The sequence below is a fragment of the Pipistrellus hanaki genome (genome assembly GCF_964339955.1).
Source record: "Pipistrellus hanaki genome assembly, chromosome: 1".
NCBI lineage: Eukaryota > Metazoa > Chordata > Mammalia > Chiroptera > Vespertilionidae > Pipistrellus > Pipistrellus hanaki.
Window position 1 is genome coordinate 181,766,606 of NC_140503.1, and position 12,742 is coordinate 181,779,347.

General features: G+C 51.4%; 1 protein-coding gene across 1 annotated transcript in view; it reads left to right on the plus strand.

The window, feature by feature from the left end:
- The window catches only part of SCFD2 (sec1 family domain containing 2), a 318,795-nt gene extending 306,984 nt beyond the window's left edge, over positions 1-11,811 (plus strand). The window contains exons 8-9 of the mRNA XM_084899934.1: positions 2,746-2,865; positions 10,442-11,811. Of these exons, the coding sequence (XP_084756060.1) occupies positions 2,746-2,865; positions 10,442-10,534 (213 nt within the window). The 3' untranslated portion in view covers positions 10,535-11,811. The remainder of the gene's footprint in view (positions 1-2,745; positions 2,866-10,441) is intronic.
- Positions 11,812-12,742: the final 931 nt, after the last annotated feature.

Here is a 12,742-nt window from a genome sequence, read left to right on the forward strand (position 1 = left end):
TCAGAACTCTGAGACTGTTTGGAGAGGATGTGAGTATGCGTTAGAGCTGAGGGGCGTCAGGCTGTGACTTCTGGACTTTGGCCTCTGGTCCCACGATTTAGTCACAGCGTCACTGTGTGAAACGTCAAGCCCTTCACCCAAAAAATACACCAGCGATTTTGTCTGCTTCCTACGGATGTTTTGAGAATTGAATAAGACCATACACAAAAATGGTTAGTATGGTAGGCACTATATTCAGTAATAAATATTTGCATTTTAGAAAGCTTCCTCAAGCAGGAATGAGGAGAATGGATGGTGAAGCCAGGCCAGGGACAGAGATGAGTTATGCTGGCAGTGACCTAGTGAGGAAGGAATGAGAGCCTGACCAGGATAGGGACAGTGTGAATCAAGGAGAGACGGTTAAATGTGAGGGGGCAGAATGGACAGGACTTGATCTGGGACATGAAAGAGACAGCAAGTCTATGCTGACTCTCGGGTATCTGATTCCGGTGACTGTAAGGAGGTGATGCTGTTAGGGAGTGAGGAGGAGGAATAGACCAAGGGGGGACCGTGCATCAAACGTGAGACCTGTTAAGTTGAGGGATCCTGGAGTCTTCCAGAAACTCAATAGAGATGTTTATTGATAAAGACAGAGATTTGGGAAATACATAAAAGATTGTGGAAGGCATAGGAGTAGATGAAGTCCTTCAGGGATGACATATAAGTGAAAAGAGCAAGGGGCCAGAGGTGGACCCCAAGAAACATCAACATTTAGTGGGGCAGGCCAAAAAAATTGAACTTATGAAGACATTTGAGAAGAAACCATTACAAAGGTAGAAGGAACAGCTGGGAGGGTGGTATTGTGGTGGCCAAGAAAGATGTCATCTGTAACAAATGGCACAGAAATGGCCAGTGATATGAAGACGAAGTGTCCATTGATTCCTACGTATGATGGACATTGGTGACTTCACGGAGAGCAGTCCAGGGGCAGGGACACAGCAGGACTGTCACGTGTATGGGGCGTGGGTTAGAAAAAAGAAATCAACAAGTGCAGTCAAGAGGAAGGAGGTCTATGGGCAGGAAGCCAGGGGAGAGGAGTGACAATCTTTCTCTAAAGATCAGAGGGTTTCCTAATTTTCTCAGCATTGATTCACCACCACCCACTTTGAAAGATTAGAGATATGGCTTTGCACTCTCCCTGCCTCGTCCCTCCTTCCCTTCCTTCCTTCCTTCTTTTCCAGTCTGAATTTCCTCTCCAGAAGCCAAGGAGTAGTCTTCATAATGGAAAGCACTTAGCGTATTCTCTTTGTGTTTTTAAAATACAATGTTGAAAAATGAGTATATTCAGGGAAGGTAGCCAGAAGAACCCAACAGAGAAAGGGGTTGGAGCAGGGATAAGAGAAAGGGCTCCCTGTCAGCCTGCCCTGCCCACTGCTCCTGGGGACTGTCCAATGGCCCCAGCGGGGCTTGCGCATTAGCCAGTGTGAATGAGTGAATGCACTCTCCACCCCTGGGGCCGAAGCCTGTTTCTCCCACCTCTGGCTTCCGTGGCCATGTGCGCAGTCAGCAGCATCCTTCCTGTGGGGATGCCCTGCTCCCCGAGTCCTGGCTGGGCCTCCGCCTGCTCCACCCAGCGGGTGACTGCTCGCCTCTGAAACTCAGCTCACACCCCTTCCCCTTCTCCTGCCATTCCTCAGCCAACCAACTCTGGCTTCCAGATGGGGCTCAAACGTACTGTTCCTTCAGTTAGTCACTAAGTCAACCTGTTGTTCATTTTGCATTTCCTGAGAGGTTGCTGTGAGTCACTTGCGTTTTAGTTTATAATAACACTGGCTCATTGGTGAAACTGGAAGGCATTAGGAGGAATTCTCCACAGCCTCTGGTGGAGTGGTCCAGGTAGAGCAAGCATGTCAAACTCAAAGGCTAACACGGGCCAAATAAACGAAGCATGCGGCCCAAGGCCGCGAGTTTGACATGCGTGGTGTAGAGTCAGTCCTCAGCTGAGGCTGGTGTGCAGGAGATAAGGGTGTGAAATCTGTACTAGACCGTATGTTACTCCTGAAGGGTGGATGCCAATCTCTTTCATCTTTTCACACCAACACCTACTTAGGGCTTTGACTACTCTTGAATTCCATCGATAGTTATTGAGCACTTACTGTGTGCCGGAAATTGCACTAAGCTGGAAATTTAACTGGAATGGCAGGCAAGGTCCCTGTCTTGTGGAGTTTCTGTTCTACTAGAGGAGACAGCCACAAACAGGTGACCCCCAGACTGTGGCAGGTGCTTCCTAGGAAGTAAACAGACCTGTGTAACAAAGAAGGGGCACGTGTATGCTGAGAGCGGGAGACCGATAAGGAAGGAATGAGGTGCCCCTCCGTCTTCTCTTCTTATTTAAGAGCCCCCACTCCTTGAAATTTTCTTTCAATAAAATATTTGGAGCTGAAACCGGTTTAGCTCAGTGGATAGAGCGTCAATGTGGATTGAAAGGTCCCAGGTTTGATTCTGGTCAAGGGCATGTGCCTTGGTTGTGGGCACATCCCCAACAGAGGGTGTGTAGGAGGCAGCTGATCGATGTTTCTCTCTCATCAATGTTTCTAACTCTCTATCCCTCTCCCTTCCTCTCTGTAGAAAATTAATAAAATATATATTTTTAAAAATACTTGGAGGGATGTAATAAGGGGATATGCGCATTTGCTGGTCCCTGGGTTCACCAGCCTCTAACTCTCTGATCGCTCTGATCACTAACGGGTGGTGTCTGTTTTGCAGGTGAGCCGGCCTCATCCCAGCGACCACCCTCTCCTGATCCTCTTTGTGGTGGGCGGAGTCACAGTCTCTGAAGCCAAAATGATCAAAGACCTTGTGCCGACCCTGAAGCCAGGAACCCAGGTACCAGTCGGAGTACTCGGTGTTATGAGTCCTGGGGCAGGAGTGGGAAGGGGGACGTGGGCCCTTCATCAGACTTCCCAGCATTCCCATCGTCATCCCCGCTTCTCTCCCACCTGCTCTCTCCCATGTCCTCCTCCTCTGCCAGCCAGCCTCCCTGTGGGAGTTTTCTGCCTCTGGGCTCCAAGGGCCGACACGCTGTTATCCTATCCCCAGTTCCTGCATGTGTCCTCCGGTGTCTGCCAGCGCTGAGTTTTCCAGGCCCCAGACGAGTGAGGGTAACTCCCAGGACCGCTGCCTCCATGGCAGCCTCAGGGCCCGGCTGGAGGAGCTGGGAAGGTGCATTGTCAGGACAACAATGAGTACAGCCTCCTGTCGGGTCCCATCCTACCCTCCAAATAAGTGGCGGGTGGTTAAGAACACAGACCTCTTGGTTGTACAGGCCTGAGTTTGGATCTAACCTCTGCCTTTCACTAGCCAGGTGATCCAGGAGAGAGGGGCCCTCAGTTTTCTCCTTTAGGAAAATGAGGTGGCTGTGAGTCAGATAAGTGGGAGGGCCTGGGACATCACCCTGGGTGAATGGTGGCTGCAGCTATTATCAACCACTAGGCTGAGGACACAGGCTGTGCCTCCAGGCCTGAGCAGGTGTCAGGAGCCCCATAGGCCCTGTGGTCTGATGACACGATTGGCTGCAGGAAGACCGGATCGGTGGTGCTGGCATGGGCCACCTGGTGAGGCAGAGAAGACCTGGTCCCTCTTGGCCTCCAGACAAGTCTCCATACCAAACTCCAGCTGAGAAAGGAGACCAGGTATCTAGGGAGCCACAGCAGGTTCTTGAGCAGAGGAGTGACCGGTCATCGGCTGTGACCATCTCTGCTGTTACTATCCCTGTCATGGGCAGAGCTGGTGATGTTTCTGATAACGTGGTAGGTTCTGCCTCCTGTAACCCCCCCTCTGTCAGCAGCAGGGTTGAGGATCTGCTTAGCGAGCGATTATCTTCAGCATGCCTTTTATTTTCATCAGAAAGCACGCGTCTCGCTGCCCCTCACACGGTGAACCACATTCCTAGCTCTTCAGAGCGGCCATGCATTGTGGCAGCCTGACAGGCATGCTAATCCCTCTCCAAAGGGATCAAGTGCAGGCGTGTCAGAGCCGAGGGGCCTGAGGTTGACAACGGCGACCAGAGTCCACGGTGGCTTTGCTGCCTCCGACCCTGGGCCTGGTCATCTACACAGCGAGCTCTCGGGAACGTTGGGCCTCGGAGTGGCCTCACCGCCACTTGTCCTGTGTGCGAAGCTCCCCAAAGAGTTCACAGGCGAAGGAAGACTCCAGCAAGGAGTCCTCAATCACCGGCCTCCTCTCCAGGTGGTTGAAAGGAGGCGGGCCCCTGGGTGTTTGCTGGGTGACACCTGTGGAGGCAGCGCTCCCTTTCTCAGTGCTGGATGGGCTCACAGCTGCACAGGCCCCACCACCGCTGACTCTGCCCGATCCGGGCATGAGCAGCTCCCCGCTGCTGGGAGGGCAGAGCCAGGCCTGGCTGCCCAGCTGCACACAGGCGCGTGCAGGCTGGAGCGGCCTCTGCCCGGACTCACTGCCTGGGAGCGCGTGTGAGCCACACCGAGTCTGTGCACCGCAGGCTCTCAGAGACATGCCTGGCCACCAAGAGGGTGATTGGGATCGACCTGCGAAACACAGTGACAATATGCGTGTCTAACACCCTCTGTATTTAATATCCAGCCTCCTAATTCCGCTGGAGCGCCCCAGTGACGAGGATCTGTCCCTCCTACGGCAGGCAGCCTCCTTGATAAGGTGACCAGAAGTCCAAAAGATTTAAAAGAATCTTTCCAAAAATTGGGACTTTTTTAAAACACTGCGGGATGAGGGATAAATTGTTAAAAATCGGGACTGTCCCGCCAAAAGTGGGATGTCTGGTCACCTTATCCTTGCATCTCACGGGCTTCATTGTTATGACTGTTCTGCTTCCTCTAGACACATCCAAATCGGCCTCCTCAGAGCTCTCACTTGCGTGTGAGTGTGTAAATATGTGCAGGACCTTGAATTTGAGATGTGCCCAAAACCAATCCATCACCTGGGTGAATGCGAATGCCAGCGCCTGTGCTTCCTCTGGGTACTTTTCCTGGGAAGAGTCTCCCAAGTTTAAAAGGAAACCGAGAAAGAAAAATTGTATCCCCTCCTCCTTTCCACTCACAACGTGAGAAATGAGAGGGGTGTGGGATCTACGTCCTGCACTGCCCTGTTTCCGCTGTTTTGAGGAAATAGAACTGGAGGCTGCTGGCACCTGCAAATCGTAGTGATGGCCCGCGGAAGTGGGGCGTGAAGAGAAGGGTTCTCTCCCAGCGCTGGCTGCTCCCCCGGAGCCCAGGGCAGGCTGAGAACCAAGGCGGAAGCATCCCTCTTCCCGCCGCAGTCTGGCCTTTCTGGAGCCCACGGCTGCGGCTCTCGGGAACCCTGGTGCCCCCACCTCACAGAGGGTCCCTCGGGCGCCTGGAAAAAGCCGATTCTCTGGAGGAAATTCTCTAGCATCAATTTGCCTGATGTCGCACATTTGATGACTGCGTTTGTAAAATGTGCGCCTCCTACCTCACAGGCTCGGTTCAGACTCAAGCTTTTCCCTTATCGTTTTTGATATTTTCCCCCCATTTGCCTTATTTTTTTTGAATTTTAAGGGCTATTTTAGCCAAGTCATGCAGAACTGCCATTAGTTAAATGGACAAAAAAGAAACAAAACAAAACAAAAAAACCTGAAAATGCTGAAAAGCAATCGGAAGACCAAAAGATGCCTAAGATATGAAAATGCTTAAGGCCCATCAGCGGTTCTGCTGAAAATGAAATGTTAGCAGTGCAATCCTGCGTGTTCTTCAAAATGGGAATTTTAGACAAATAGGCTTTTAGTTGAATTGATATGAAACAAATTTACCCAGAGCTGTCTGAGCTGTCTTTTCCTAGAGAAACTTCCTGCCAACAGCCGCCAAACGCACTGCCTCCTTCATTGTCTTTTATTAGGACACAGTCAACCTTTATAATAATACGTGGGCTCGTTGGTAAAATTGTGTCTGAACCTTTTTGTGCTTTATTCTCCTTCCCTGCAGAGTTAGAATAACGTATGCACCTATGTCATAGGGTTGTTATGAGCTGTTCATCCATTCAGTCGTTCACTGACTCATTCCAAGGTCCTGAGCCCTGTGCTAAGAATCAATGAAAAGAACCGGTTAAGAAAGCGGGGAAGGAAGGGTCATGCCCACGGCCCTGGGAACACAGTCAGCCTTCAGGGGCAGGGCAGCTGGGAAGGCTTCCTGGAGATGGTGACACCTGAGCAGACTGGCCAGTCTTCAGACAAAGAATGAGGGAACTCACGTTGCAGATAGAGAAGCATCTCCAGAGTTTCCCACTGTGAGGACAGAGAGAATGCAGAGCTGAGGGTGCAGGGTTGGTGGGAAGGGGCTGGGCAGGGAGTGCGGAGCAGCCATCAGTCTCCACTCCTGAGATGCTCTCTGAGAGGGCTGGGCTTATCAGAAGGTAGGGAGGAGGCATAAGGATTTTAAGCCCCTGAGTAACAGGATCAGAGTGACACTCGGGAGGACGGCTGTGTCCCTCGCCTGAGCCCCAATGACGCCTACGCGCCGAACAGAGGGTGGGAGAGTGAGGTGGTGATGAGGATGAGGACAGCGACAGCAGCTACCATTTTAAGCCCCTCTAGGGCCTGTCAGTGGGCTAAATATTTTACATCCATGTTCACATTCCACCCTCATGGAATCATGGGATGTGGATATATCACTATTCCCACCTTACAGACGAGGGCGTTGAGTCTCAGAGTCAGACAGTGACTTCTCCAGAATCATCTGTTTGGCAAGTGGCCTGTGGGCCCGCTCAGCACGGCCGCTCCTAAGCCTGAGCTCTTAGCCACTGGCTCAGCGGCAGGAGCCCGGGGTCTCAGCGGCTTTCTCCCTCCTCCGAGACCCCCACCTCACTCCCCACGCTGCCTGTGTTCCTCCTGTTCCCTCTGCCTCCACGGGGCAGGCCCCAGGCGCGCTCTGGTCCACCCCACACGCCATGTGACTGCCTGCCTGTTTAGGTGGGAGGGGCCCGGTCTTTGGTTCAGCTCCATGGAGGGGACAGACCCCAGTCCCTGTCAGCGTGGCTGGAGGCCAGCACACAGCCCCAGGTGTGGCTTCCCTCAGCTCAGTCAGCGCTGCTCCGAGCGGTCAATGTCCACGAAGTCAGTAGCCTTCTCTCTCCAAGTCCCTCAATCCTTCCAGCAAGCATCCTGAGAGACGCGCTCCAGCCTTTGCTGCCTCCCCTCCGCCAGGAAGGGCCTGCCATCGGGGCACTGGCTCTGAGGGCCTGGGACCTGGGGGAGGGGGGCGGTGGCCGGCAGGGAGGTGGGGCCTGGAAGTCACAGGGCAGAAGTGTTTCTTAACTTGAAACCTAGTTGTCCCCGAACCTCACCTGAAACCGTGTTCGGGATCCTGTGTGTACGAGCATGCATATTTTCCTATAGTTCTCAGCGCTCCTACGATTCAGGAGGACCATGACCCACTCACAGGACACAATGAAGTGGCGGCTCAGGACTGCTGCGCGCCTCCCTGCTCTGCACACTTGACCTTATGTGAGCTTTGCACACGCTGCCGGCTCGGGGCTGTTGTCTGCCTTTGGGACAGAGAGGCCAGGCTGCAGAGCAGTGGCTTTCCCAGGGCACAGCCGTCAGCATGCGCTGGGTGCGGGGTCTGCTGCGGGGCCACCATTCTTAACCTGAGGACCCTGAGGAGTGAGTAGAGACCCCAGAGCCACGTTTTCCTGTGGCGTCTACACTGCCTGTGGGTGGTCAGTGCTCAGACTCACTCCTGCCCTCAAGCTCTCATCATGTGCTGTTCAAGGAGAAATGAGCATAGATTCTAGCGCATTCTTTTCTGACAGAAGCATAACTGAGCTGAACTTAACTATATATATTTATATTTAATTAAGTTCATATATTTATATATTTATATATTTATATATTTATATATTTATATATTTATATACTAGAGGCCCAGTGCATAAAAATTCACGTATTGGAGGAGGTCCCTTAGCCAGGCCTGCCCCCTCTCACAGTCTGGGAGCCCTCAGGAGTGGGAGGTGACCCAGTGATCAGGGGAAGACGATGTCCCATCACACCTCTGCTGCTGCCACTGCTGGCAGCACAAGCCTCGGCCGGCCCTGATTACCTGAGCCTCGGGTGGCCCTGGATGGCTGGGCAGCCACCATCTGTGGCTTGTCTGCACCTCATGCCACCAGCCCAGGGTGGCTGGGGGGCTAAGAGGATTGGGGGACTCCGGAGACAGGCATGCAGAGCGGCCAGGCCCTCCTGGTGGCAGGCCTGGCCGTGCTGCGCAGCTGCCGCCCCGGCAGCACTGAGTGGACTGGGCACTGTCATCTTGTGGCTGTGGGCGCTGCCATCTTTGAGGGCATAAGAGTCAATTCGCATGTTTCCTCCTTCTTGGCTGTGGGCACCGCCATCTTTGTGAGGACATGATGGTCAATTAACATATTCCCTCTTTATTAGATAGGATATATTAAATGTATTCCCTTTCAAGGAAAAGTGAAATAGCTGCTTCTACTTTTTATTTTAAGAAGGAAAATTTTAATAGCCTTTGTGTTTTGTTTTATTAACTCAACAAGAAATTATGAAGTGCTTCTTTCTCCCTTTCCAGCCCTGGCTTCGTCCCCATCTGCTTTTCCTCCACAATGGGGCATGTGGACTCTGGTTTTGAACAGTGAGCTGGGAAGTGGGAGCTGGTTCATTCATAGGTTTGATTGCACCTGGGACAGGAGAGGGGCAGGAGGGGACACAGTGAGTGTGCGATGCCCACCTGCTCTCCCCCCAGAGGCAGAGCCTGGCAGTGTGGCCAGGCGGAGCTCGGTCCTGCCACCAGCCTTGCCGTTGTCTTCGCTCAGGTGCTAGGCTGTGGGATTCTGGTTCTAGAACCTCCTTCCCCATTTCCCATGGTCACCTTCTCACCCCGGGGGCGTTCAGTGCCTGCCTGTGCAAGACCTCACCAGTTCTTTCCAAGCACGTCACGGCCCCGCCCAGCCCTGGGACCTGGGAGAAATGAGCACAGGTTCTAGCACATTCTATGCTCGCCCATGCTGCCGAGGCAGGCCTGCCCCCGAGGAAAGGCCCCGGTGAAGGAAGCAGGGAGAGTCACCTTTGCAGTGACAGGCCAGAGAGGCCAAAGGTCCATGTGGACCGGGGGAGGGAAGCAGCCTTAGCCCAGAGCGCTGACCTTGGGGAAATGACCTGGATGCTGGAGCCAGCCTGCCTGGGCTGGAACCCTGGCTTGACTACTCTCTGTGTGTCTTCGGGCAAGTTTCTTAACGTTTCTGTACTTTATTTTTCTTTCCTGCACAATAAGAATATTGTATGTGCCTGGGTTGTTATAAGGTTAGGTGACCATTAAATGAGATCATCCTCAGTGCTGGCACATCAGGGGAACTGATAACTATTAGCTGGCCTCATCATTACCCTCGTTATTACGGGTGGAATTGTATCCATTTCCCAAAAGATGTTGAAGTTTGAACCCCTAGTACCCATGAAGGTGACCTTGTTTGGAAATGGGTCTTTGTAGATTATTAAATGGTGATGAGGTCATTAGGGTGACTCCATGACTGTGTCCTAATAGAGAGGGGGAGCTGGGCACGGAGACAGACGTACGGAGGGGGAGGCGATGTGAAGACATGAGGAAGCTAAGCGGAAGGAAGCACGGGGGCAGCCTCCCTCAGAACCTTTGGAGGAGCTGTGACGTGGGAAGTCATTCTGAGACGTAACCAAACCAGGTTTTATAGGCACTAGACGTTCTTTTCTGTCCAGGGATGTTGTCCACCTCATACCAATCATGCCAACACCTTGGGCTTGGGCTTCTGGCCTCCAGAAGGATGAGACAGTGAATTTCTGTTGGTTAAGCCAACCAGTTTGTGATTCTAGGAAGTCAATACAGTCATCATCATCATCATCACCCACAGCGGCACTTACCTCTGGGGTGTACCTTCTCCTGCTCCCTGAGGGAAGGAGAACCCTCTACATCACGGTCAAAGTATTGCCGAAACCGGTTTGGCTCAGTGGATAGAGCAGCCTGTGGACTGAAGGGTCCTGGGTTCGATTCTGGTCAAGGGCATGTGTGGGATGTGCAGGAGGCAGCTGATTGATGTTTCTCTCTCATCGATGTTTCTAACTATCTCTCTTCCTCTCTGAAAAATCAATAAATATTTTTTTATTTTTTTTAAAAAAAGGTCAAAGTACTGAATTGCAAAGTGACATATGATCAGATTCAGTTCAGCAGCAAGGAGGGGCTGAGCGCGGCCATTCTCAGTGCTTAAGAGTTCAGTAGGCACAGCCACGCTGACCCGCCGGCCATCCTCCCATCCAGGCCAGCAGCACTCGTAGACATTCAAGCTGCCACCTTCTGCCTGTTCTCCGCAGTGCCCACCCCTGCCTCCCCTCAAAGAAACATGTTGCCTTTTCTTTCTCATCGTCATAACCTGAGGTTGTCTCCCCTCACGGCCTGCGGTGTTTGCCTCCCGCTAGGTGATCGTGCTGTCCACGCGCCTGCTGAAGCCCCTCGCCGTGCCCGAGCTGCTCTTCGCCACCGACCGGCTGCACCCAGGCCTGGGCCTCTGAGCACCTCCTGAGAGGATGCAGCCTCCCAGGATGGAGATGCTGGTCCGTCACCTGCCGCCGTTCCAGATGAGCCCCCGGAGCCTGCGTCCCTGGCACCAGGTGTCCCGTGTGACTGAGTTCTGTCCAACAGTCCAGAGAACCACCCAGTGAAGTCGTCGTTGGCTTGGATCCCTGTGATTCTCTTTTTAAATTATTTTCGTTCTCCTAAAGGTGTCCAACTGCTCTTTGGCTGGCCTCATTCGTAATAATTCCCAGGTATTCTTCATCCTCTCCGTGTGATCCTCCTGATTCCACCTGCACGGTCAACCCCTTTAAATAAGTGCCCATTGTGAGTGTGGAAGGCAAGCCCTTTGATCAGCAGTCACTCAGAAAGAAGTGAGGCAAGCTTTAGAATTATAAACGTGAGGAATGTGTGTGTGTGTGTGTGTGTGTTTTCTCTCCTGAGATTCTATTCCTGAGGCGGGAACATTGCGGGGAGCATGTGAAGCTTTGTTTCTGTCTTGATCTGAGACATTTTTGCAGAGGGAAGGCAGGGTGGGGGATGGGCCAGGGCTGCTCTCAAAGGGTCGCCTTGTCCAGGCCTGCACACTCGGGGCGGGGCCGCCCGCCTGCCTCCGGGGACCCATGGGAGAGAGGTTGATTGGCGGGCGGACTGTGCCTGGAAAAGGTTCCCTCCCTAAGGAAGGCCCCATAAAGACATCTGATCCCAGGGAGTACACACGGCCTCAACCCCTGAGACTTTTGTGACTTAGTCTCTATTGAAATAGAAAGCTATCTTTCCTTGAGTCTAAATTTTCCTTCTGGCCGTCGCAGCAAACCCTAGACCCACCTAGTGAAATTGTACAAGAATTCTGGCTGAAATTAACCCAGACATTTGTAGGCATGTGGTTGGTGGATGTTTCTAGCATCTCTAAAAGGTGCTTGTCATACAGAGATGAAGCTGAAACATGGTGTCTAGTGTAGAGGAACTATAACATAAATTGAAACACATCTCAGTTTTAGTTCTCGACAAAACGCTGTCATTTTGTGAAAATCTTTGAAGTGGGAAATCATTCCGAGGCAAAATCAAACCAGGTTTTATAGGCACTAGACATTCTTTTTTGTGGGTGTTTTGTTTTTGTTTTTTCTGTCCAAGTATGTTGTCCGCCTCATACCAGTTCTTTAATGATGCTCAATATTGGAGACCTCAGATGCTTTTATTATAGATGTTTGAATCGGAATAAGAAAATGGCAGAAGTCACTATTTTCTAAAATAAAATTTAAAAAATTAAGAAGGAGCCTGCGGTGTGTCTCAAATCCTTCACTCACCAGTCATTCCATTCATTCCCAGATATCAGGTGATACTGGTGGTGAATGAGCCCACGTGTCCTGACCCAGCGGCTCTCACGAATGAGCTGCTGGTGCTTCTCCTGATGGCCGGGCCCTGTGTGAGTGTCTGCTCAGGGTTAGCTTTTAAACCATATGTCTATCTGCAAAGGAAACTCCGAGAACATGAAACCAAACTGCTGCCCAAAAATAGCTGGTTTGGCTCAGTGGATAGAGCATCGGCCTGTGGACCAAAGGGTCTCAGGTTCAATTCCAATCAAGGGCACATGCCTGGGTTGCGGGCTTGGTCCAACATGCAGGAGGCAGCCAATCAATAATTCCCTCTATCATTGATGTTTCTATCTCTCTCTCTCTGAAATAAATAAAAATATACAACAATAACAACAACAAACTGCTAACAGTGGCTTCCTCTGGGAAGGAGTATAGACTAAGAGAGCTAAGAGAAGGGAGAGTCTTGTTTTTTCTGTTATTGTTCATACATTTAAATATTCCTATTTAATAGCTATTTATTTAATTCCAGTCTACTCCAAAGCGCATAATCCTGTAGTCTGAGTTTTTGTTTGGACAAAAAATATTTTTTTTAATCTACCCAGTATAATTTTCATTCAACAAGCATGGTCTTATTTGAAATGCACAGGTCATTGAGTTTTAATAAATGTGTATCCTAGGTAACTGTCAACACAATCAAGAAATCGAGCATTTCCCCCCCCTCGAAGGTCCCCTTTCACAGTCAGTTTTCCTCCTCTGCCTCCAGCCCCAGGCACACACGGGTTTGCTTTCTAGAATTGCATAAAAATGGAATCCTACAGTTTGTCTTGTATTTGACCTTTTTTGCTCGGTAAAATGTTTTTGAGGTCTATCCATGCTGTTCTCTATCAGTAA